We start from the raw sequence: 27,977 nt of genomic DNA, 5'->3' as shown, positions 1-27,977 counted from the left end.
GACTCTCAAAAAGTGAGTGAGTGAGTAAGTATGGTTTTATGCAGCATTTAGCAATATTCCAGCAATATCACTGCAGGGGACACCAGAAATGGGATTTACACATTGTACCCGGGAATCAAACCCGGGTCTTCGGCGTGATGAGTGAACGCTTTAACCACTTGGCTACCCCACAGACTCTCAAAGAAAGAAGATGATGACAATATTGCTTAATAAGCAAAAACAGAGAAGTTGTGGCAGGTTCAGGATAGGCGGTTATAATAACCTTATAATTCATCCTTTATTTCCTTGTCAACCTGCATTATTGTTGACAGTGACTGACTAACCCCTTATGTCCTGGTCGACCTGCATTATTGTTGACAGTGACTGATTAACCCCTTATGTCCTGGTCGACCTGCATTATTGTTGACAGTGACTGATTAACCCCTTATGTCCTGGTCGACCTGCATTACTGTTGACAGTGACTGACTAACCCCTTATGTCCTGGTCGACCTGCATTATTGTTGACAGTTACTGACTAACCCCTTATGTCCTGGTCGACCTGCATTATTGTTGACAGTGACTGACTAACCCCTTATGTCCTGGTCGACCTGCATTATTGTTGACAGTGACTGACTAACCCCTTATGTCCTGGTCGACCTGCATTATTGTTCATAGTGACTGATTAACCCCTTATGTCCTGGTCGACCTGCATTATTGTTGACAGTAACTGATTAACCCCTTATGTTCTGGTCGACCTGCATTAATGTTGATAGTGACTGATTAACCCCTTATGTCCTGGTCGACCTGCATTATTGTTGACAGTGACTGATTAACCCCTTATGTCCTGGTCGACCTGTATTATTGTTGACAGTGACTGAATAACCCCTTATGTCCTGGTCAACCTGCATTATTGTTGACAGTGACTGATTAACCCCTTATGTCCTGGTCGACCTGCATTATTGTTGACAGTGACTGATTAACCCCTTTTGTCCTGGTCGACCTGCATTATTGTTGACAGTGACTGATTAACCCCTTATGTCCTGGTTGACCTGCATTATTGTTGATAGGGACTGATTAACCCCTTATGTCCTGGTCGACCTGCATTATTGTTGACAGTGACTGATTAACCCCTTATGTCCTGGTTGACCTGCATTATTGTTGATAGGGACTGATTAACCCCTTATGTCCTGGTCGACCTGCATTATTGTTGACAGTGACTGATTAACCCCTTATGTCCTGGTTGACCTGCATTATTGTTGATAGGGACTGATTAACCCCTTATGTCCTGGTTGACCTGTATTATTGTTGACAGTGACTGATTAACCCCTTTTGTCCTGGTCGACCTGCATTATTGTTCAAAGTGACTGATTAACCCCTTATGTCATGACTGATGTACTCACTCTTGCTGCACTTCTTCCTGTCTGCCTGGAGCTGGAGGCCGGTGGGACACGCACATGAGAAGCTCTTCTCATTGGGGAGACACAGATGGCTGCAGCGGCCATTGTTGTTCCGACAGTGGTTCCGGGCTGCGAACATAATGGCATAGTGAGTGAGTGAGTGAGTGAGTGAGACCCCCCAACAAGTACTGATAACAAGAGATCCCTATAAGGGCTGATAACAAGAGACCCCCCCAACCAGTACTGATAACAAGAGACCCCCCAACCAGTACTGGTAACAAGAGACCGCCAACCAGTACTGGTAACAAGAGACCCCCCAACCAGCACTGATAACAAGAGACCCCCAACCAGTACTGATAACAAGAGACCCCCCAACAAGTACTGATAACAAGAGACCCCTAACCAGTACTGATAACAAGAGACCCCCCAACCAGCACTGATAACAAGAGACCCCCAACCAGTACTGATAACAAGAGACCCCCAACCAGCACTGATAACAAGAGATCCCCCAACCAGTACTGGTAACAAGAGACCCCCCAACCAGCACTGATAACAAGAGACCCCCAACCAGTACTGATAACAAGAGACCCCCCCTAACCACTACTGGTAACAGGAGATCCCCCATAAGGGCTGATAACAATATGTCCTACTATAATATGTATTACTTACTCGGAGGTTGTCGCTGAGGGTGGAAGGTGTGGATGTCCATTGGGTAGTGGAGGCGGTTCCGGATTGTCTCCACTTCGTTGCCATTGAACTTATTGGCCTTATTGATACTCTTTGTGTGCCAGTCGGTCCAGTAGAGCTCATCCTCGAACATCGTCAGGGCAAAGGGGTGGGGCAGACCTGGCAACAAAAGTGAGTGATTATGGCTTTATGCCGCTTTTATCAATATTCCAGCAATATCACAGCAGGGGACATCAGCAACCCATGCTTGCCGTAAAAGGTGACTATGCTTGCCATAAAAGGCGACAGGCAGGATCGGGTGGTCAGGCTCACTGACTTGGTTGATGCATGTCATTGATCCCAATTGCATGGATTGATGCTCATTATATCAATCACTGGATTGTCTGGTCCAGACTCGATTATTTACAGACCGCCGTCATATAGCTGGAATATTGCTGAGTGCGGCGTAAAACAACAAACCAACCAACCAACCTTCATTGATGACTGTGCGCCTGTTCTTGCCCACGAGGTCGGAGCACTCAATGACGTGGTGTTTGGCGTCGGCCCAGTAGATGCGCTCAGCTGCGTAGTCCACCGTGAGGCCGTTGGGCCAGAACAGCGAGGTGTTGGCCAGAAGCATCCTCTCGCTGCCATCCATGCTGGCGCGCTCGATCTTAGGAGTGCTGCCCCAGTCGGTCCAGAAGATGGCGCTGTAAGAAAACAACACAAGTCAGTCACTTTGAACAATAATGCAGGTCAACCAGGACATACGGGGTTAATATCACCACCTTCACAAACTATCACCACACAATACATCGTCACATCTTTGAACACCCAATGCGTTAAGAAAGTGGGGCACCTAATTGCCAGCACACATCTGTTACATTTGACCACTTTCTTGTGTGTTTTGGCCATGGGAGCTGTCCCGCTTTTCACTTGTCAGAAGGGTACACAAAGTATGTGATCTAGGCTACCAGTTGTCAGACTTTCATTTTTGTAGAAGCCTCGGTGGCTGGGTTAGACCTCTGACTTTGTGCGCTGGTGTCTCACTCTGACAGTGTTGGTTCGAATCCCGGATGGGACTCAACCCTAAAAAGTACTTTACTGAGAAAGTGTTTTCCCAAATATAACATCTTTTATCATCCCATCTTGTCGGTACACCTCATTTATCAGGGACACGATATACAATGCATATCAGGACATGTGATGATATAAAATGTATATCAGGACGTGTAATATACAATATGTACAATGTGATATGCAATACAGTGTTTGGAATAAGCGCTTGCCCCTAGGCCCATGGCAGGTAGATCTTGTGTCGGTTCCATAATTTAAAAAAAAAATTTGGTCCTTATGGCTTGCAGTAAATCTATGTGTAGATATATCTGTCACAATAAGCTGCAGTTTTTGAAATGAGGACCTGCAGTTTGGTCAGTGCTGCAGCTTCTAAAGTCTGTGAATCCTGCTGGAAGCCAGACAATATTTTTTTATTCAAACACTGAAACAATAAATTCCAGGACATATGATATTGAGACAACTTCAGACAATATTCAGAGTGAGTGAGTGAGTGAGTGAGTGAGTGAGTGGGTGAGTGAGTGAGTGAGTGAGTGAGTGAGTGAGTGAGTGAGTGAGTGAGTGAGTGAGTGAGTGAGTGAGTGAGTGAGTGAGTGAGTGAGTGAGTGATATTTACGCCGCTTTTAGCAATATTTCAGCAATATCATGGCAGAGGACACCAGAAATGGGCTTCACACATTGTACCCATGACGGGAATCGAGCCTGGGTCTTATACATGACGAGCGAATGCTTTAACCACGAGGCTACCTGACCGTCCCATGTTGCTGAGAAGCTGAGGGATAGATGGTCATCATAGTCAATGTATCCCAGTACAACTGTCTTGCTGGCTCACCCTCGTTTTGGATGGGCTGCGATGGCACGTGGCTTCTCCAGGTTCTCCCAAATAAGGACTTTACGATGGTTGCCTTCAAGGTCGGCGACCTCAATCCGTGACGTACCGGCATCAGTCCAGAACAGCATGTTGTGCACCCAGTCTACTGCTAGTCCACCTGGTGGTGAGAGAGGGAACTAGTGAGTCTTGGCTATAGCAGTTTAGAAAATAGTCCAGACTGTCACATGCAGTCATTAGAACAGGAATGGCAGTACAGTAAACAACGTTTATGACGAACTGATGGATATAATGCATTATTTCTTCGGTCACGGCAATTGGTTGTATATTTTAGCATATATAATTAATGGATAAAACGAACATGCTTTTAACAAAATAATTGATATAACGAACTCACTTGTCATTGTACATCGACAATGCTTAGGTTTATTACGAACTGTGAAAGGTTCAGGCCTACACATGCTATCAGCACCACAGTGATAGCCTGATGGTTCAGGCCTACACATGCCATCAGCACCACAGTGATAGCCTGATCGTTCAGGCCTACACATGCCATCAGCAACACAGTGATAGCCTGATGGTTCAGGCCTACACATGCCATCAGCACCTAAGTGATAGCCTGATGGTTCAGGCCTACACATGCCATCAGCATCTAAGTGATAGCTTGATGGTTCAGGCCTACACATGCCATCAGCACCTAAGTGATAGCTTGATGGTTCAGGCCTACACATGCCATCAACACCACAGTGATATCTTGATGGTTCAGGTCTACACATGCCATCAGCACCACAGTGATAGCCTGATGGTTCAGGCCTACAGATGCCATCAGCAACACAGTGATAGCCTGATGGTTCAGGCCTACAGATGCCATCAGCACCACAGTGATAGCTTGATGGTTCAGGCCTACACATGCCATCAGCACCACAGTGATAGCCTGATGGTTCAGGCCTACACATGCCATCATCACCACAGTGATAGCTTGATGGTTCAGGCCTACACATGCCATCAGCACCACAGTGATAGCCTGATGGTTCAGGCCTACACATGCCGTCAGCACCACAGTGATAGCCTGATGGTTCAGGCCTACACATGCCATCAGCACCACAGTGATAGCCTGATGGTTCAGGCCTACACACCCGTCAACACCACAGTGATAGCCTGATGGTTCAGGCCTACACATGCCATCAACACCACAGTGATAGCCTGATGGTTCAGGCCTACACATGCCATCAACACCACAGTGATAGCCTGATGGTTCAGGCCTACACATGCCATCAACACCTTCATCGTGACTTACTGGGGCTCTCCAGGCCATCTGCCACGATCTCCTTGATCTTGCTCCCGTTGAGGTACGCCCGCTTGATCTTGTCCAGGGTGATGTCCGACCAGAAGACCAGCCCCTTCTCGTGGTGGAAGTCCAGTGCGATGGCGTTGCGCAGCCCCTCTAGGATGGACGTGTACTCGGAGCGGTCAGTTGTCACTCTTCGGATGTCCACACGGTTGGCAAATATCAGATAGGCCTCTCCCCCTGCGAGGAAAGAGAGTGCATAATGAGAGGTTCTCAAGTTCCTGAATAGCACAAGGGACTGGCTCAGCACCTGCCTTGAAACTTGCACAAAGAAATTTGAACCTAAGTAAAAATTGTTGCCTTGGAAATGGAAGAATTCCATATATTTTCTCAAGTTCCTCAAGAGCCATCTGCTAGGGGCAAGGGCGTTAACTCACTGTAAAAGTTCAGTTTCCACCATCCCGAACTAGGCTGGAATTTCTGGGCTATTACAAGTTATGTCCCTTCTATTGACTAATCAGATTCAACCTCTCATATCACTTGCATTTGCTTTTACCAAAATTGTAGCACCCAGTCAAGACTTTCTGACTTCATTAGTCCAGCCCAAACAAAACAAAACTCCATTATTCCAGCCTAGGTCGGCAAGGGTGCAAACTGGAGTTTCATAGTCGGATAACTCCCCTGACTCAGGAAGATGCAGCAGAGCAAGAACACCACCAGCTAAGTACTTGCCTGCACTTACATAGTATAAAAGATATACTGAACTCTTCATGAGCCACAACCATACAGTAGGCTTCTACCTTATTCAGTCACTGAGATCCTCGCAGCCATAGTCACGAGGGGCGAGACTCCTACTTCATAGTTTGTTTGCTTTGTTTGTTTGTTTGTTTTAACACTGCACTCAGCAATATTCCAGCTACATGACGGCAGTCTGTAAATAATCGAGTCTGGACAAGACAATCTAGTGATTGACATCATGAGCATCGATCCACGCATTTGGGATACGATGACATGCATCAACCAAGTCAGCGAGACTGACTACCTGATCACGTTAGTGGCCTCTTACGACAAACACAGTCGCCTTTTATGGCAAGCATGGGTTGTTAAAGACCTATTCTACCCCAGATGTTCATAGTGTATATACTTACCGAGAGCCTTGCAGCCTCGTCCGTCCGGCTTGAGTCGGTAGCCGGTGACACAGGAGCACTTGTACGAGCCCCGGGTGTTCTCACACATCTGACTGCAGGTTCCGTCAAACTCACACTCGTCAAAGTCTGCAACGACATTGTTTCATTCTGACTAGAGATGCCACCAAACTCCCTCAAATGTGTAAGACAGTTCGAGAAACTCCAAAATAAACACTAGTGTCCTTAAGCTAAATTCTATTTGTCTTGGTTCTCAGGCACCACTGCATATCGTATCATCAAGTCCGTCGACACGTTTTGTTTTTACGTCCATTTAAAAAAAATAAAAAATTGCTAAATATTCTGCGTCTTGAACCTTGTCAGTAAAATGCTGGACGAAACGAGACAAATTATTTGGATACTAGTTTGGACGCACTATTTATCCAAAAGTCATTGCCTGAGAACCAATTATTTAATTTTTTTAGCCTTACATAAATAATTGTCATCAGTATAGGTTGAGAGTACTTTGGGTAGTGTTTATATTTTATATCTGCCAACAGAGAGGAACATGGCCACCACATCCTTCCTGCTGTGCAGCTGACAGGAGAAGAGGTTGCAAGAAGAACACGTAAAATCTCCCTGCTCCACCCAGCCACTGTCTGTGCTAGAAGCGAGTCAAGGCTTTCCTGTTGACACTTGTACAACACAACACGCCCGAGAGCAGGCAAACACACATTCAAAACGCAAAATCAAAATTAAAAATAGAGGTTAAAAAAACATATTTTTGCTCAAACATGGCTAGTCATCACCAACATGGAGATCAAACATGGCTAGTCATCACCAGCATGGAGGTCAAACATGGCTAGTCATCACCAACATGGAGGTCAAACATGGCTAGTCATCACCGACATGGAGATCAAACATGGCTAGTCATCACCAGTATGGAGATCAAACATGGCTAGTCATTACCAGTATGGAGATCAAACATGGCTAGTCATCACCAACACGGAGATCAAACATGGCTAGTCATCACCAACATGGAGATCAAACATGGCTAGTCATCACCAACATTTAGATCAAACATGGCTAGTCATCACCAACATGGAGTTCAAACATGGCTAGTCATCACCAACATGGAGGTCAAACATGGCTAGTCATCACCAGCATGGAGGTCAAACATGGCTAGTCATCACCAACATTTAGATCAAACATGGCTAGTCATCACCAACATGGAGATCAAACATGGCTAGTCATCACCAGCATGGAGGTCAAACATGGCTAGTCATCACCAACATGGAGATCAAACATAGCTAGTCATCACCAACATGGAGATCAAACATGGCTAGTCATCACCAACATGGAGGTCAAACATGGCTAGTCATCACCAACATGGAGATCAAACATGGCTAGTCATCACCAGCATGGAGGTCAAACATGGCTAGTCATCACCAACATGGAGATCAAACATAGCTAGTCATCACCAACATGGAGATCAAACATAGCTAGTCATCACCAACATGGAGATCAAACATGGCTAGTCATCACCAACATGGAGATCAAACATGGCTAGTCATCACCAACATGGAGGTCAAACATGGCTAGTCATCACCAACATGGAGATCAAACATGGCTAGTCATCACCAGCATGGAGGTCAAACATGGCTAGTCAATACCAACACGGAGATCAAACATAGCTAGTCATCACCAACATGGAGGTCAATGGCTGTATGGGACGGACTGCCTACCTTCACAAGTTCTCTTGTTGTTGGCCAGCTGGTAGCCCACTGGACATGTACATTTAGCCCCGATACTTGTCTGCACGCACTGGTGGGAACAGTTGCCTTGGTTACTGCCACATGACATCGGCAAGCCTGGACAAGAATACAGAACTTTACCAACAATCTATTCAGATTTATGCTCATTTTATATTTCTTATGGCCATCATCATGTAACCTTGACCCCTTGATAGCAGGATATTTGACTGATCAATGCCCTAAAGATCTCGAATAAATCAATATTTGTCTCCAAGTAGTTTCAGATGGAAGTCATAAGTATAATCTTCGGGCTCTTTGACTGATCTGCTTCACACTCAATGCATAATACGACTAAGAAGGGCTGAGCTAGATCGTTGTAGCAGGACTAAGAAGGACTTAGCAAGATGGTCGGAGCAGGACTAAGCAAGATGGTCGGAGCAGGACTAAGCAGGATGGTTGGAGCAGGACTAAGCAAGATGGTTGAAGCAGGACTAAGAAGGACTAAGCAAGATGGTTGGAGCAGGACTAAGCAAGATGGTCGGAGCAGGACTAAGAAGGACTTAGCAAGATGGTCGGAGCAGGACTAAGCATGATGGTCGGAGCAGGACTAAGCAGGATGGTTGGAGCAGGACTAAGCAAGATGGTCGGAGCAGGACTAAGTTAGATGGTTGAAGCAGGACTAAGAAGGACTAAGCAAGATGGTTGGAGCAGGACTAAGCAAGATGGTCGGAGCAGGACAAAGCAAGATGGTTGGAGCAGGACTAAGAAGGACTAAGCAAGATGGTCGGAGCAGGACTAAGCAAGATGATCGGAGCAGGACTAAGAAGGACTAAGCAAGATGGTCGGAGCAGGACTAAGCAAGATGATCGGAGCAGGACTAAGCAAGATGGTCGGAGAAGGACTAAGCGAGATGGTTGGAGCAGGACTTAGCAAGATGGTTGGAGCAGGATTAAGCAAGATGGTCGGAGCAGGACTAAGCAAGATGGTTGGAGCAGGACTAAGCAAGATGGTTGGAGCAGGACTAAGCAAGATGGTTGGAGCAGGACTTAGCAAGATGGTTGAAGCAGGACTAAGAAGGACTAAGCAAGATGGTCGGAGCAGGACTAAACAAGATGGTTGGAGCAGGACTAAGCAAGATGGTCGGAGCAGGACTTAGCAAGATGGTCGGAGAAGGACTAAGCAAGATGGTCGGAGCAGGACTTAGCAAGATGGTTGGAGCAGGACTAAGCAAGATGATCGGAGCAGGACTTAGCAAGATGGTCGGAGCAGGACTTAGCAAGATGGTTGGAGCAGGACTAAGCAAGATGATCGGAGCAGGACTTAGCAAGATGGTCGGAGCAGGACTAAACAAGATGGTTGGAGCAGGACTAAGCAAGATGGTTGGAGCAGGACTAAGCAAGATGGTTGGAGAAGGACTAAGCAAGATGGTCGGAGCAGGACAAAGCAAGATGGTTGGAGCAGGACTAAGCAAGATGGTTGGAAGAAGGACTAAGCAAGATGGTCGGAGCAGGACTAAGCAAGATGGTTGGAGCAGGACTAAGCAAGATGGTTGGAGAAGGACTAAGCAAGATGGTCGGAGCAGGACTAAGCAAGATGGTTGGAGAAGGACTAAGCAAGATGGTCGGAGCAGGACTAAGCAAGATGGTTGGAGCAGGACTAAGCAAGATGGTCGGAGAAGGACTAAGCAAGATGGTTGGAGAAGGACTAAGCAAGATGGTCGGAGCAGGACTAAGCAAGATGGTTTGAGCAGGACTAAGCAAGATGGTCGGAGCAGGACTTAGCAAGATGGTCGGAGCAGGACTTAGCAAGATGGTCGGAGCAGGACTAGGCAAGATGGTCGGAGAAGGACTAAGCAAGATGGTCGGAGCAGGACTAAGCAAGACGGTCGGAGCAGGACAAAGCAAGATGGTTTGAGCGGGACAAAGCAAGATGGTCGGAGCAGGACTAAGCAAGATGGTCGGAGCAGGACGAAGCAAGATGGTTGGAGCAGGACTAAGCAAGATGGTTGGAGCAGGACTAAGCAAGTAGGTCGGAACAGGACTAAACAAGATGGTCGGAGCAGGACTAAGCAGGATGGTCGGAGCAGGACTAAGCAAGATGGTTGGAGCAGGACTAAGCAAGATGGTTGGAGAAGGACTAAGCAAGATGGTCGGAGCAGGACTAAGCAAGATGGTTGGAGCAGGACTAAGCAAGATGGTCGGAGAAGGACTAAGCAAGATGGTTGGAGAAGGACTAAGCAAGATGGTCGGAGCAGGACTAAGCAAGATGGTTGGAGCAGGACTAAGCAAGATGGTTGGAGCAGGACTAAGCAAGATGGTCGGAGCAGGACTAAGCAAGATGGTTGGAGCAGGACTAAGCAAGATGGTTGGAGAAGGACTAAGCAAGATGGTTGGAGCAGGACTAAGCAAGATGGTTGGAGAAGGACTAAGCAAGATGGTCGGAGCAGGACTTAGCAAGATGGTCGGAGCAGGACTTAGCAAGATGGTCGGAGCAGGACTTAGCAAGATGGTCGGAGCAGGACTAAGCAAGATGGTCGGAGAAGGACTAAGCAAGATGGTCGGAGCAGGACTAAGCAAGACGGTCGGAGCAGGACAAAGCAAGATGGTTTGAGCGGGACAAAGCAAGATGGTCGGAGCAGGACTAAGCAAGATGGTCGGAGCAGGACGAAGCAAGATGGTTGGAGCAGGACTAAGCAAGATGGTTGGAGCAGGACTAAGCAAGATGGTTGGAGCAGGACTAAGCAAGTAGGTCGGAACAGGACTAAACAAGATGGTCGGAGCAGGACTAAGCAAGATGGTCGGAGCAGGACTAAGCAAGATGGTCGGAGCAGGACGAAGAAGGACTAAGCAAGATGGTCGAGCAGTACTTAGCAATATAGTCGGAGCAGGACTAAGCAAGATGATGCATGACAGCCTGAGATAGAGGGTGTGTACTCACTGCAGTTCTGTTCATCCGAGTTGTCCTGACATTCATTGATACCGTTGCAGACCTTCTGGAGGCCGATACACCGGTTGTTCTTGCATCGGAACTGTCCTTGACTGCACTGCTTCACCTCTGTAACATCAACAAACAAACAACATCATCCTGAGTGAGAGACTCCTGCTCCATTGGCAGCCACATCCCAGCATCATCACTGCAGGCAGTGCAACAGAGACACCATGAAGATCCAGATTAGAATTGGTCATCAGCAACTTGGTTGATGCATCTCAACCTATACTGTTTGTGTAGATCTATGCTCATGATATCAATCACTGAGCTGCATGCTCCAGACTTGAATATTTACAGACTGCTGTCATGTAGCTGTAATATTGCTGAGTGTGACGTTAAACTAACAAACCAACAGAAAAGAACATAACATAATGGAGTCTGAAGCAGACAGTGGATGTAACTTACTGCAGTGCTCCTCGTCGCTGTTGTCTGAGCAGTCAATGTTGCCGTCACAGCGCTGTGTCTTGTTGATGCAGTGGCCGTTGCTGCAGGTGAATTCCTCTTTCTTGCACTTGCCCACAGCTGTCGTCACATTGGCTGCAGAAACACCACAACACGTTACACACGTGGGACTATATGGCAATGGTTTCAAACAAACAACACATTTTGGAAACTGATGAAACCAGACAGAACGATCTATTTAACATACTGATAGCAGGAGCATTGGCAAACGAACAAGGCTCTATGACTTAGTGAGTGTGTGTAGGGTCTACCCCACTTCCAGCTGTATTCCAGTCATATCACAATCAGAAGTAGGCATCACACATTGTACACACTTGCTGAGGTGAAATGGGGTTTAATATCATAGACTTCTATAGCAGCATGCATGCAACTGTGTGACAGCATAGTCTGGTGCTAATCCTCTGAGATAACCACAAGGGGCAGGGTAACAAAAAGTACCTCTTTTTCTATGACCAGCTCAGGATCGAACCACCGACCTTCCACTCTCCAGTAGATGCTTCATCCACTAGGTCATGGAGGCGGTGTTCCAATTTGAGGAATCCAACCCAAACTTACTGCAGTTGTGTTCATCAGAGCCATCTTCACAATCCCAGTCTCCGTCACAGCGCCAGTTGTCATGGATACAGACACCATTGGTGCAGTTGAACTCCCCTAAGTTGCAGTAGTTGGTGCCTGAGGAGACGGTGAGAAATTGTACATTCAGTCCCGTGTCAACCCCCACAGAGAACACAAGCACCACAAAACATTAACTTTTAACAATTTCTTGGTTGGTTTGTTTGTTGTTTAACGCCGCACTCAGCAATATTCCAGCTATATGACATCGGTCTGTAAATAATCAAGTCTGGACCAGACAATCCAGTTATTGATATCATGAGCATCGACGAGTCGACGAGTCTGACCACCCGATCCTGTTAGTTGCCTTTTACGACAAGCACAGTCGCCTTTTACGGCAAGCATGGGTTGCTGAAGATCTATTCTACCCCGGATCTTCACGGGTCTTTAACAATTTCACTATTTTTTCACACAGTCACTGGACCCTTGAAGATCCGGGGTAGAATAGGTCTTCAGCAACCCATGTTTGCTGTAAGAGGCGACTACCGTGATCGAGTGGTCAGGCACGCTGACTTTGTTGAAGCATGTCATTGATCCCAATTACTTGCATTGATGCTCATGATATCAATAACTGGATTTCAAGTCCAGACTCAATTATTTACAGACCACTGTCATATAGCTGGAATATTGCTGAGTGCGGTGTTAAACAACAAACAAACTAACACTGTCGCTGTACCCATGTATGTCTTCCTTGATCCCCTACATTCAGAGAATGGCGTCACCCATCAACACATACAGCAAGTATACGGTGGGAGAGACTATTATGAGAGAGGTAGGTACTGACCACACTGGAGTTCGTCCTCCCAGTCCCCACAGTCATCCTCTCCGTCACACTGGTACACCTTGAGGATGCAGTACTCGTTCCGCGTGCATCGGAACTCATCCTTCCGACAGCGCAGCTTGTACTGCTCTGCAAACGCATCAACACCATCAACATCAACATCATCAACACCATCAGCAGCAGAACACAGTTGCAACTATCAATGTCTCAACATTTGGAAATTCATAATTTTTCTCATTCAAAAGCCTTATTTCTGTGTAATTTGTTTATGAGTAAAACACAAAGAGAAAGAGGCTCTGCATCTTACATACAGCAAGAGGCTCTGTAGCCTCCAATGAACAAGAGGCTCTGTAGCCTGCATTGAGCAAGAGGCTCTGTAGCTTACATTGAGCAAGAGGCTCTGCAGCTTACATTGAGCAAGAGGCTCTGCAGCTTACATTGAGCAAGAGGCTCTGTAGCCCACAATGAACAAGAGGCTCTGTAGCCTGCATTGAGCAAGAGGCTCTGTAGCTTACATTGAGCAAGAGGCTCTGCAGCTTACATTGAGCAAGAGGCTCTGCAGCTTACATACAGCAAGAGGCTCTGTAGCCTCCAATGAACAAGAGGCTCTGTAGCCTGCATTGAGCAAGAGGCTCTGTAGCTTACATTGAGCAAGAGGCTCTGTAGCTTACATTGAGCAAGAGGCTCTGCAGCTTACATTGAGCAAGAGGCTCTGCAGCTTACATTGGGCAACAGCCTCTGTAGCCTCCAATGAACAAGAGGCTCTGTAGCCTGCATTGAGCAAGAGGCTCTGTAGCTTACATTGAGCAAGAGGCTCTGCAGCTTACAATGAGCAAGATGCTCTAGCGTACATACAGCAAGAGGCTCTGCAGCTTACAATGAGCAAGATGCTCTAGCGTACATACAGCAAGCAGGCTCTGCAGCTTACAATGAGCAAGATGCTCTAGCGTACATACAGCAAGAGGCTCTGCAGCTTACAATGAGCAAGATGCTCTAACATACATACAGCAAGCAGGCTCTGCAGCTTACAATGAGCAAGATGCTCTAGCGTACATACAGCAAGAGGCTCTGCAGCTTACAATGAGCAAGATGCTCTAGCGTACATACAGCAAGAGGCTCTGCAGCTTACAATGAGCAAGATGCTCTAGCGTACATACAGCAAGAGGCTCTGCAGCTTACAATGAGCAAGATGCTCTAGCGTACATACAGCAAGCAGGCTCTGTAGCCTACATTGAGCAAGAGGCTCTGCGGCTTCACAAACATGACAGCTGTACAATTTAAATAAACAAATAACAATGTTGCCATGCAAGATGAAGTTCAGTGGATAATAAACGGTAATGCAAACTTGGATCTCAAACAATCAGCACATCAGATGCTGAGTCTTTTACAAGAACATTCAAGTCTTAAAAAGAAAAAAATTACCAAGGGAAATTACAGGAATCTTTTGAACAAAACCATCGACCAAAATAAAGGCAATATAAAACTAACCATAAGACATATACACTTTCCACAAGACATATTCTATTAAATTTTATGTACCCCAAGCCGTAAAACCCTAACAATCTTGACGCTAAATATTGATAAAAACATAACATCCCAGAGGAAAGACTAGCAGAGGTAGGGAGGTGGGAGCTCACTCGTGTAAATCTGCAGTGCTGGAGAGGGAATCAATAAATGTCTGAAGAAACAGGAGACAAACTCTGCCCTTCTCTCTTACTCTCACACAAAACTTTATCAACTGAATCAATTTTACAACCAAAACGATGTTCTTAACTTCAACAAGCCTAACTTAACTCAATAAGTTTTGCTACAAAAAAATTGAAAATGAACGAGTGTATGTAAATTGTGTGTCATGATATGAATAGATTTGTTTACAAACTCTAAACTGGAGGAGTAATCTAATCTCAGATGGTTTAAAACCTGCCTACATAAATACTGATGCAAGAGAAAAAGAGATTGAAAAAGTTTCGATGTACATGTACAACAGAATCAAAGCAAAGGTTAAGACTTGCTCTCAATCAATTTATTTGAAACTTGTACCCCTTTCTTTGTTTCAAACAAGACAAAATTCAATTTCCCCTAAAATTAAAGGTTTCCGAGATCAAGAAGTGTAATCAGAGAAAGACGGGCTGTCATTCTCTTTAATTACGCTAACAAATTTGTTCAGGGTTTTCGAAACTTGTCTTCTCCAAATCAAAGAGCTTTCTGTCGTATCTGGTGGGACGTCTTCAGTTGCAAGTCACTGTGAAGCTCTCCATGATGAAAAGAAACACTGACACAGGCGCAGACAATCTCATTTCTCTGAGGTACAAAGACGTCAACCTGCCTTCAATGCAGGGAAATCTTACAGTTCTAGGCCTACTGAGAAAACGCAGAGGTCTATCAATTCTAAGGTCTGGCACCTCACGCCAGAAACGAACTACACTTATATAGTCTTGTGAAAACAACACACCACAAACTACAACTACTCATATTAATTATTCAATATACAACTTACCACAACTACTCTCATCTGAACTGTATTACACTATATACTACTTACCACAACTACTCTCATCTGAACTGATATACACTATATACTACTTACCACAACAACTCTCATCTGAACTGTATTACACTATATACTACTTACCACAACTACTCTCATCTGAACTGATATACACCATATACTACTTAACACAACTACTCTCATCTGAACTGATATACACTATATACTACTTACCACAACTACTCTCATCTGAACTGATATACACTATATACTACTTACCACAACTACTCTCATCTGAACTGTATTACACCATATACTACTTGCCACAACTACTCTCATCTGAACTGATATACACTATATACTACTTACCACAACTACTCTCATCTGAACTGATATACACCATATACTACTTAACACAACTACTCTCATCTGAACTGATATACACTATATACTACTTACCACAACTACTCTCATCTGAACTATTATACACTATATACTACTTGCCACAACTACTCTCATCTAAACTGTCACTACACAATACACAACATGCTACTTGCCACAACTACTCTCATCTGAACTGACATACACTATATTCTACTTAACACAACTACTCTCATCTGAACTATTATACACTATATACTACTTGCCACAACTACTCTCATCTTAACTGTCACTACACTATACACTATATACTACTTGCCACAAGTACTCTCATCTTAACTGTAACTACACTATATACTACTTGTCACAACTACTCTCATCTGAACTGTTACACACTATATACTACTTACCACAACTACTCTCAGCTTAACTGTCACTACACTATATACTACTTACCACAACTACTCTCATCTGAACTGTTATACACTATATACTACTTACCACAACTACTCTCATCTTAACTGTCACTACACTATATACTACTTACCACGACTACTCTCAGCTTAACTGTAACTACACTATATACTACTTACCACAACAACTCTCATCTTAACTGTAACTACACTATATACTACTAACCACAACTACACTCATCTTAACTGTCACTACACTATATACTACTTGCTAAAGTACTCTCATCTTAACTGTAACTACACTATATACTACTTGCCACAACTACTCTCATCTGAACTATTATACACTATGTATACTACTTGCCATAACTACTCTCATTTTAACTTTCACTACACTTTTACAGAGACTACTCTCATCTGAACTGTTATACACTATATACTACTTACCACAACTACTCTCAGCTTAACTGTAACTACACTATATACTACTTACCACAACAACTCTCATCTTAACTGTAACTACACTATATACTACTTGCCACAACTACTCTCATCTGAACTATTATACACTATATACTACTTGCCACAACTACTCTCATCTTAACTTTCACTACACTATATACTACTTACCACAACTACTCTCATCAGAACTGTCGCCACAATCAATGTCCTTGTCACAGAGCCAGGACTTCATGATACATGTTCCGTCCCCGCACTGAAACTCATCTGGTTTACACTGACGCTTTTCTGAAACATCAAACATGAAACACGGTGAGCTTATCCCCCTGGAGCCGGCACCTCGTTATGTGAGACTGCACCCACTTCCCCCCGACTCCACCGCTTTCATCTCACAACAATGCTTCCTCGTGGTGGAGCATCAGATAAAGCCACTTGTTCCACCATCACCGCGGCGTTCAAAGTCTTCCCGACTCAACTCACATCCTGTCTACACTTATACATAATGTACAAGATAGCACACATGTAAAGCCAATATTCGACAGACACATCATTGTATCATTTCTACACAAGCAACTTTCACTCCGAAACGCTTAAAGTTTGCACTAAATCAATGCCCCTTGTGATTAGAGTATTCTTGATATTCTTGGGATGTTTCTGACAGTTGACTTGAGGACAAGTCAGAAATAGCTGAGTCATGCACATAAGTCTGCACTTGTCCTTGTGTTGGATGATGTTGTGGGGTGATGTTGTGGGGTGATGTATGGGGATGATGTTGTGTTTTGGGATGATGTGGGAGGATGTTGTTGGGTTTTGATGTTGAGGGATGATGGGGTATGATGTTGAGGGATGATGTGGGATGATGTTTTTGGGAAGATGTTGTGGGTTGATGTTGTGGGATGATGTTGTTGGGTGATGTTGTGGGATGATGTTTTGAGGGGGATGTTGTGGGATGATGTTGTATGTGAGTTAAAATTTAAGTTACATCAGCAGAATTTACGCTAAGTTGAGACTATTGAATGTGGTTGGATGATGTATGTTACTTTTGGAAGTTGTTCTTGGATGTTGTTGTTGGGTATTGTTGGATATTGTTGAGTACTGTTGGATGTTGTTGGATATTGTTGTTGGGTTTTGTTGTTGGGTGATGTTGTTGGGTGATGTTGTTGGATGTTGATGTTGGATGTTGTTGAGTATTGTTGCATGTTATTGTTGGGTGTAGTCTATAGCTGAGAGCTGACTGACTGACAGACTGACATGGTGGATACATCATCAGTGTACAGACAGCAAGACACTCACTCACCCACTCACCAATGAATGTGTCAAGTACTAAACCATCCAATCCCTTCACATTCAGCAAGTCCGCAAGTCACACAGATGTAAATGTCAGACCTAAATCCCCTGAATACTAATTTATCATCCAAAACTGGCTCCCACAGCAGATATCGCTTGGGTGAGATCAAGCGATATCTACAGTGTAGATATCGCTGCAATGAAATTGCATCACAATGCTTTGCAGACCATTGTGACGTCACTGGTTACCATGACGTCACAATCAAATGACATCACTAATGGCTCTGCTACTGAAGCTGTCAGCAGTACTTTTTACACTTAAGACACTGCTTATTACTGTCTACAAACATTGTTGGATGATAAACAAAATCTCACCCTTGTGTCTTTTATTATCAAATATATAACGAGTGTTGATATATTTGATATCAAAAGACACGAGGGTGAGATTCTCTATCTCTCTTCCCAAGTTGTTTAATTCAATTAATCCTCTATTATCAGTCTTGCCAGGCTCACTTCTCCTGATGAACGGTGGTAGCCACTGCAAAATATATTTCCACTGCGACAGAAATCATCGACTGATCATTCATTGTAGAATGCTGATGATTAAACTCTGGACAGAACTAATGCCCAGCTGCAATGGGAGGAGGGCCTGTTGACATTTCAAAGAAAAGGAGAAAGGATCAATTGTGGATCACTTCCGCTCAATTGCGTTAGAAGGAATTGTGGGCCAATCAACATGCAGTTGGCCAATTCCCTGCAGGACTTGACACAGCAATGAACAAACTGCAGCCACACAGTGATTACCATTACAGCCTGATTCAACAAGAGGAGAACTAGGTCCTGTGCCTAAGAAAATCTACATTCCCAAGTTGAGCCCCCCCCCCCCCCCCCCCCCCCGATCTGGGTTCCTGGGTCCCCGCCAGATGAGATGGTTGGTCTCCCGTGTGGATGGTTCTTACACTGTTAGCCACCAGCTGTATGGGTATATGTGTGAAATCAATGAACAAAAGCTGTACTCATTCGCTCAAACATTCACCCACCCACTCACTCTCTACCTCCCTCAAACATACAACCATACTCACTAATTCACCCACCCACCCACTAACTCACTCATCAAAAACACACCCACCTACCCACCACCAACTCATTCACTCACTCACTCACCCACCCACCCATAACTCACTCACTCAAAGCCACTCACCAAAAACACACCCACCCTCAACCAACTCATTCACTCACCCACCCACCCATAACTCACTCACTCAAAGCCACTCACCAAAAACACACCCACCCACCAACTCATTCATTCACTCACTCACCCACCCACCCATAACTCACTCACTCAAAGCCACTCACCAAAAGCGCACCCACGAACTCACTCACTCACCCACCACCAACTCATTCACTCACCCACCCACAACTCACTCACTCACAACTCACTCACTCGAAGCCACTCACCAAAAGCACACCCACCAACTCACACACTCACCCACCACCAACTCATTCACTCGAAGCCACTCACCAAAAACACACACACCCACCACCAACTCACTCATCCACCCACCCACCCTATCACTCACTCACTCACTTACAGGAGCAGACAAACCAGTTTCAATTATCAATAATCAGGAGCAGCTTTCTGTTTCCATAGCAACGTAGATGTAACCATTTCGTCCCCTGTAGAGAGATTCTATCCCAGCTCCCGCAACTCAAAGGCCTCGACTCAGACCTGAGATCCTAACAAAAGGCTGTTGAAATAACTGAGACGAGAACTTACGACAGTTTTCATCTGACAAGTCTCCACAGTCGTCGTCTCCATCACACTTCCACTCCTTGGGGATGCAGTTGGTGTTGCGGCAGCGGAACTCATCAGTCGTGCAGTTCCGAGGAGCTGAAACAAAAAACATTGCGCAACATCACTAGCCTGGCAAAACAGGTTGACAAGAAGCACTTGTATTGAAGGTGAGCACAAGGCACAGAGCACATAGCACAGAAAGAAGGTCTTTGCCTGGACTGCCATGCTCCATATATATGTCATAGGTAGGCTCAGAATGTACACTATATGGACAGGTGGGCTGGGTATACAATATTCCACCTATATGACGCAGCCTCAGCAATATTCCACCTATATGACGCAGCCTCAGCAATATTCCACCCATATGACAGCAGCCTCAGCAATATTCCACCTATATGACGCAGCCTCAGCAATATTCCACCCATATGACAGCAGCCTCAGCAATATTCCACCCATATGACAGCAGCCTCAGCAATATTCCACCCATATGACAGCAGCCTCAGCAATATTCCACCCATATGACAGCAGCCTCAGCAATATTCCACCCATATGACGGCGGCCTCAGCAATATTCCACCCACATGACAGTGGCCTCAGCAATATTCTACCCACATGACAGTGGCCTCAGCAATATTCTACCCACATGACTGTGGCCTCAGCAATATTCCACCCACATGACTGTGGCCTCAGCAATATTCTATCCACATGACTGTGGCCTCAGCAATATTCCACCTATATGACAGCGGCCTCAGCAATATTCCACCCATATGACAGCAGCCTCAGCAATATTCTACCCACATGACAGTGGCCTCAGCAATATTCTACCCACATGACTGTGGCCTCAGCAATATTCCACCCACATGACTGTGGCCTCAGCAATATTCTATCCACATGACTGTGGCCTCAGCAATATTCCACCTATATGACAGCGGCCTCAGCAATATTCCACCTATATGACAGCGGCCTCAGTAATATTCCATCCACATGACAGAATTGAGAGATCAGCAACCTTACATTTCATACAACATTCAAAAGCCCTGTGTTGTCAGTGGAAATGTCAAAATCAGAGTACCACATGATTCACATCTCGGAAAATGTCGCCATCTTAATCTTCAGTAACACAAATGTTAGGAAAATCCATTAGCAAGATCATTCTGAGATGAAATTGATTATTCAAACAGGGTGCAGCATGACTGTTTTATCCACTGCATATTTGTCTCTGCTGAGTGCCACAGATTCATAAGCTGATCCCTCCCTGTGATTCCAGGCATATCACACATCAGAGACATATGTGTTACTGCACATATCACACATCAGAGACATATGTGTTACTGCACATCACACATCAGAGACATATGTGTTACTGCCAATATCACACATCAGAGACTTGTGTGTTACTGCCAATATCACACATCAGAGACATATGTGTTACTGCCAATATCACACATCAGAGACTTGTGTGTTACTGCACATATCACACATCAGAGACATATGTGTTACTGCACATATCACACATCAGAGACATATGTGTTACTGCACATCACACATCAGAGACATATGTGTTACTGCGAATATCACACATCAGAGACTTGTGTGTTTCTGCACATATCACACATCAGAGACATATGTGTTACTGCACATATCACACATCAGAAACATATGTGTTACTGCACATATCACACATCAGAGACATATGTGTTACTGCACATATCACACTTCAGAGACATATGTGTTACTGCACATATCACACATCAGAGACATATGTGTTACTGCACATATCACACATCAGAGACATATGTGTTACTGCACATATCACACATCAGAGACTTGTGTGTTACTGCCAATATCACACACAGGAGACATATGTGTTACTGCACATATCACACATCAGAGACATATGTGTTACTGCACATATCACACATCAGAGACATATGTGTTACTGCACATATCACACATCAGAGACTTGTGTGTTACTGCCAATATCACACACAGGAGACATATGTGTTACTGCACATATCACACATCAGAGACTTGTGTGTTACTGCACTTATCACACATCAGAGACATATGTGTTACTGCCAATATCACACATCAGAGACTTGTGTGTTACTGCACATATCACACATCAGAGACTTGTGTGTTACTGCACATATCACACATCAGAGACATATGTGTTACTGCCAATATCACACATCAGAGACTTGTGTGTTACTGCACATATCACACATCAGAGACATATGTGTTACTGCACATATCACACATCAGAGACATATGTGTTACTGCACATATCACACATCAGAGACATATGTGTTACTGCACATATCACACACAGGAGACATATGTGTTACTGATATCACAAATCCTAACATTTCGCACACTAAAGTCCAAATATCCCCTGGTATTCTGCACTCATAGAGTTCTCTAAGGTGGTCAACGTCTAGGACCTGCATTAAGAAGACACACTGTGACATAACTAAAATACTGTTCCCAGCTGCATCAAACCCCACTCACTCACCCTGGCATAGCCCCTTATTTATGGCTATCTGTATAAATATTCTCTTGCAGCAACACGTGGGTTGTGTTTCTATATACGGAGTAGACAATCAGCATATCATACTCAAAAGGCTCCAGAAATAGATGAGTTTAAACTGAGTATGGACTACTTGTTGCGCCAGCCTCATAAATATCTGGCCGACATGAGTGTCTACTGCAAGGTATCTCCAGGCGGGCTGTACGGTATGACCACGAATTATTGAATCAATATCACGCCTGTGAGGCAGACAGTCCAAGCCAGCCAAAACAGATGGAATAGATTCAGATATTGCCATTAATCTTCTCTAATATGACAGGTGTCAGAAGTCAAGTCCCTAATCATGATTTGATTACAGTTTTACTCTCATCCTCAAGTACAATAGCCATGTACACCTCTCATCACAGACCACATGACAAGTCTGAAACCCAAACACAATCTACCGTTTCCTTGTTGTTTCCTTGTTTTATTCCTTACAACATCCATCAAAAAAGGAATAGGCAGCCATCACATCAAGAAAACACACCAGAGTGATAAATATATGAATTTAGCATACATGTATCTAGATATATCATATATAGTTAGGTCATATAATACTTATATCGTCCAGATATATCATCCATCAGGACATGCAGACACACACACAGATACACAGAGACACACACACAGTCACACACAGACACACATACAGACACAGATACACACACACTCACACTCACACCCTGCCCTCTTCCTAGGCAGCCTGTCCTGTCTTTTCTGACATTTCGTCAGGGTTTTAAGAAACAATTAGAGTTACAATTATGAAATTAGTATCTGAATTAGACCGATGGCTCACTGACTTGCCATTATTTGCGTGTTATTTCTCAAAGCTGGCCAAAAGAAAGGACCAAGCAGAAAGGGACGAAGTGGCGAGGACCCAAGGCAGGAAGTGGCGACGACTTCTAGACTTCTAGGTTGCAATGTGCTTCTAATTTCGGGATAAAAAAATATTCTTATTTTAATTGCACACAAAAACAACAGATGACATAGTTTTGCTTTCATAACAATACAAAATGTCTTGCATTAGTTTTCTTACATGAAGAGGGTTATAAGTGAGGAATTTGGGCGAAAAAGCAGATTACACAAGCAGAAATGTCTGCCATTTTGTTTCATTGTGCTCGATTCAAACATTGTAAAGATACGTAATTTGGTTGTGTTTCAGCGTTTTCAAGTAATACATAACAAAATGTTACGAATTAACAATGTATATATTGTTGATAAAATCTTCAAGTTTTTGTATGTATTTTGCGATGTCTAGCAGAGTCTATCTAATTGAAAATAAAAGTACGAAGCCATCACAGTAAAATCCTAATGGAGTGGACTTAGTCATCAGCTGTTGTCTCTCAATCTTTCCCATGAGTACATGTGTCTGTTGTAGATCTACCCAAATATATGAATCATATCCAGCAACAAATATTTCTAATAATTACAAACATTTATTTTATTTATAACCAACATTTGAATTAATTTCCTCTTTATTCTCATGCAGCTTAATTAAAAAAACAAAAAAAATAGTTCTGCAAATATGTTACTAGAAGATTGTCGCCGCATTACAATAAGATTCTTAATTTTTATATAAATGAAATTCACTACCCAAACTTTTAATCATGTTAAGGTTGATGGTTTTCACAGCTTTTGTGCAGACATTGCCTGGCTGCAAACATAATACGAGAGGTACGTGGGGTGAAGTGAAATGGGGTTTAATGTTGCGTCCAAGATTATTGCACTTATATAGCGACGTACATGATAAATGCACGTCTGAGAACTGAGATGACAGTTTCAGTGTGTCTAGGGCCATACACCAACTGTGTGATCTGATACGTATCACGATACACCAACTGTGTGATCCGATACATATCACGATACACCAACTGTGTGATCCGATATGTATCACAATACATCAACTGTGTGATCTGATACGTATCACGATACACCAACTGTGTGATCCGATACGTATCACGATACACCAACTGTGTGATCTGATACGTATCATGATACCTTGCTCACGATCCGATACGTATCACAATACTTGCATGTGCTCTTATCAGTGGTGCGTAGGACATCTTTTTCAAAGACAGGATTGCCAAATACCTGGCACACTGACGACTGACAGTTGGCAGTGTCAAATATGCCTCAATGGATAAAAATATTTACGTTTTCACTACTAATAAGTATTTGATGTGAGGTTTATTGTAGTGAACATTTAAGGTATGAATCGATATTTTTTACTTAGTATGCGACTGTGATCAATATATCCTCCCACCACTAGGTGTGACTGTGACAATAATTCATAATACACGTACAAAGAATACAATATTTGATATCAACACTTGGTTAGTTTTTGAGAAAATTTGTCCCCTTTGAGAAGTGGAATGATGGACAGATGAAATCCATTCCAAAACCCCGACCATGACATGATATCATACATGGAAATCTTTTGGCTGGGTGCCCTTTCTGAAATTCTTCTGCCCTGCCATTTTGGTCCTGGGCCGGGGACACAACACGGACAGACACACAGACAGACACAGAGACACACAGACCCTCCAGTTTAGTTCCTTCATTGTCAGTTTAAAGTATTTCTGACAAATATGTCAGCATTAAGATGAATAACTGGCACGACTTGTCAGGCAAGATGTCAACGCCTGCCACAACTTCAATCACAAGTTTGTTAGTCATCCGACAAGGTGATAAATCTGAACTCCCTGACCTTGACCCCCCGACCTTGACCTCATGTCCATTGTTCATTACACAGCCTCTTGTATATATAGTTCCACAACAGCATGCTCAAATTAAACACAACTTTATAGGGTTTTTCTGTCACTAACAATTAGTTGTGAGGACAACATCACCCTCCTCTGTGCAGCTGACACAAGCTATCCCCTGTGAGTGGCAATCTTTGTCAATGCAAACAGAAATATATAGTCAAGTTACATACTTATGATTTGTTTTTCAAAAGTTAATAATTATAATTTTCTAAATAACCTAGTCTGAGATTAATCTGAAACAAAATTTTCATCAGAAATCAGCTTGTAGGTCAGAATAAAGACAGATGGAAAACTGGAATAATACTATAAAAAAATAGTCTTAATCTAGACCCATGTCAACAAAATACATAGTTACACTGCAAAACATTAGACCTGGTATGTTTAATGAGTTCAACTTCAGCGACACTAGCAAGTATATTTATCATTGTGTACTCATGCATACCGAGGATCAAGGATGTACTGACACCACGTGCAACATGCACATACAGTAGACTTGCTCTAAATCCTGGTTCATCCAGTTCATTAATCAAAAAGTGGGATTCACACATAAAAATTCAATGAATAAAATCCACAAACACCCTCAGAAGTGTCTCTTTCCAACTGGCCATGTCAATGTGAGATGAGTAACCTCCCCACAGGTTATATGAAAAACAATGCCATCACATTCCCAGAAGTCATTGAATTCCTTGAAGTGACTGCATTCCCAGAAGTCTTTGCATTCCTTGAAGTGACTGCATTCCCAGAAGTCATTGCATTCCTTGAAGTGACAGCATTTCCAGAAGTCTTTGCATTCCTTGAAGTCACTTCATTCCCAGAAGTCTTTGCATTCCTTGAAGTGACTGCATTCCCAGAAGCCATTGCATTCCTTGAAGTCACTGAATTCCCAGTCATTGCATTCCTTGAAGTCACTGCATTCCCAGAAGTCTTTGCATTCCTTGAAGTGACTGCATTCCCAGAAGTCATTGCATTCCTTGAAGTCACTGAATTCCCAGAAGTTTTAATTTGCATTCCTTGAAGTGACTGCATTTCCAGAAGTCTTTGCATTCCTTGAAGTAACTGCATTCCTTGAAGTGACTGCATTCCTTGAAGTCACTGTATTCCTTGAAGTGACTGCATTTCCAGAAGTCTTTGCATTCCTTGAAGTCACTGCATTTCCAGAAGTCTTTGCATTCCTTGAAGTGACTGCATTCCTTGAAGTGACTGCATTCCCAGAAGTCTTTGCATTCCTTGCAGTGACTGCATTCCCAGAAGTCATTGCATTCCTTGAAGTGACTGCATTCCTTGCAGTGACTGCATTCCCAGAAGTCTTTGCATTCCTTGAAGTAACTGCATTTCCAGAAGTCTTTGCATTCCTTGAAGTCACTGCTTTCCTTGAAGTGGTTCAGCACACCTTGACAACTTGAACTCACTAACCTAATCCATATCTTCTCTTAGAATCCACCTTTTTGTTCAACCCACACCCGGCAAATACTGGTATTGAAAACATCGTGGTTACATCTCACAAGGCCACATTATTTTGAGATCAGTCTTAAGTGAAGGAGTGAAGAAATAGGTACATATGAATCATCCAAAATGTTTCAGCTGGGGTTCGAGATAAAAATATTAATTACAGTGTATTTTAGTGACAAGAGATTTCATTGTAGGTTTGAAATATCAACAGAATGTGAATTTCAAGGTTCGAGATTGAATTGAATAATACTTATATAGGAAGACATTAGGATGAAAGGTTTGGTCTGAGTTTATACAAGGCCTGACATTCAAGACATGGAGTCAACTCTTTGTACATGTCCCTGTGGACAACAGTGGCTGTCTCGCATGTGTGACATCAGCAGCAGGAATGTCCCATTCTCACAGAACTGGAGATCTCAACCACATCACGACCCACCTTACTAATGTCATCACTCCCTGACTAATGTCATCACATCCCTGACTAATGTCATCACATCCCCGACTAATGTCATCACTCCCCTGACTAATGTCATCACTCCCCTGACTAATGTCATCACTCCCCTGACTAATGTCATCACACTCCCCTGGCTAATGTCATCACTCCCTGACTAATGTCATCATTCCCCTGACTAATGTCATCATTCCCCTGACTAATGTCATCACTCCCCTGACTAATGTCATCTCACTCCCCTGACTAATGTCATCACTCCCTGACTAATGTCGTCACTCCCCGGACTAATGTCATCACAACCCTGACTAATGTCATCACTCCCCTGACTAAGGTCATCACTCCCTGACTAATGTCATCACTCCCCTGACTAATGTCATCACATCCCTGACTAATGTCATCACTCCCCTGACTAATGTCATCATTCCCCTGACTAATGTCATCATTCCCCTGACTAATGTCATCACATCCCCTGACTAATGTCATCACATCCCTGACTAACGTCATCACTCCCCGACTAATGTCATCACATCCCCGACTAATGTCATCACATCCCCGACTAATGTTATCACTCCCCGACTAATGTCATCACATCCCCAACTAATGTCATCACATCCCTGACTAATGTCATCACATCCCCGACTAATGTCATCATTCCCCTGACTAATGTCATCACATCCCTGACTAATTTCATCACATCCCTGACTAATGTCATCACATCCCTGACTAATGTCATCACATCCCCGACTAATGTCATCACATCCCCGACTAATGTCATCACATCCCTGACTAATGTCATCACTCCCCTGACTAATGTCATCACATCCCCGACTAATGTCATCACATCCCTGACTAATGTCATCACTCCCTGACTAATGACATCACATCCCTGACTAATGTCATCACATCCCTGACTAATGTCATCATTCCCCTGACTAATGTCATCACATCCCTGACTAATGTCATCACA

General features: G+C 43.8%; 1 protein-coding gene across 1 annotated transcript in view; it reads right to left on the bottom strand.

The window, feature by feature from the left end:
- Nucleotides 1–27,977, bottom strand: part of LOC124119617 (low-density lipoprotein receptor-related protein 4-like) — a 139,915-nt gene that overhangs the window by 26,302 nt on the left and 85,636 nt on the right. The window contains exons 4-16 of the mRNA XM_048386301.1: nucleotides 19,760–19,873; nucleotides 16,867–16,983; nucleotides 12,958–13,083; nucleotides 12,117–12,233; nucleotides 11,505–11,636; nucleotides 11,049–11,165; nucleotides 8,103–8,228; nucleotides 6,382–6,507; nucleotides 5,243–5,473; nucleotides 3,949–4,105; nucleotides 2,535–2,752; nucleotides 2,046–2,222; nucleotides 1,380–1,505 (exon numbers count right to left, since the gene is read on the bottom strand). Coding sequence (XP_048242258.1) covers nucleotides 1,380–1,505; nucleotides 2,046–2,222; nucleotides 2,535–2,752; nucleotides 3,949–4,105; nucleotides 5,243–5,473; nucleotides 6,382–6,507; nucleotides 8,103–8,228; nucleotides 11,049–11,165; nucleotides 11,505–11,636; nucleotides 12,117–12,233; nucleotides 12,958–13,083; nucleotides 16,867–16,983; nucleotides 19,760–19,873 — 1,884 coding nt within the window. The remainder of the gene's footprint in view (nucleotides 1–1,379; nucleotides 1,506–2,045; nucleotides 2,223–2,534; nucleotides 2,753–3,948; nucleotides 4,106–5,242; nucleotides 5,474–6,381; nucleotides 6,508–8,102; nucleotides 8,229–11,048; nucleotides 11,166–11,504; nucleotides 11,637–12,116; nucleotides 12,234–12,957; nucleotides 13,084–16,866; nucleotides 16,984–19,759; nucleotides 19,874–27,977) is intronic.

Source organism: Haliotis rufescens, unplaced genomic scaffold (assembly GCF_023055435.1).
Source record: "Haliotis rufescens isolate VD_foot unplaced genomic scaffold, xgHalRufe1.0.p SCAF_6, whole genome shotgun sequence".
Classification (NCBI taxonomy): Eukaryota; Metazoa; Mollusca; class Gastropoda; order Lepetellida; family Haliotidae; genus Haliotis; species Haliotis rufescens.
This window is presented reverse-complemented; position numbering and strand designations above follow the sequence as displayed.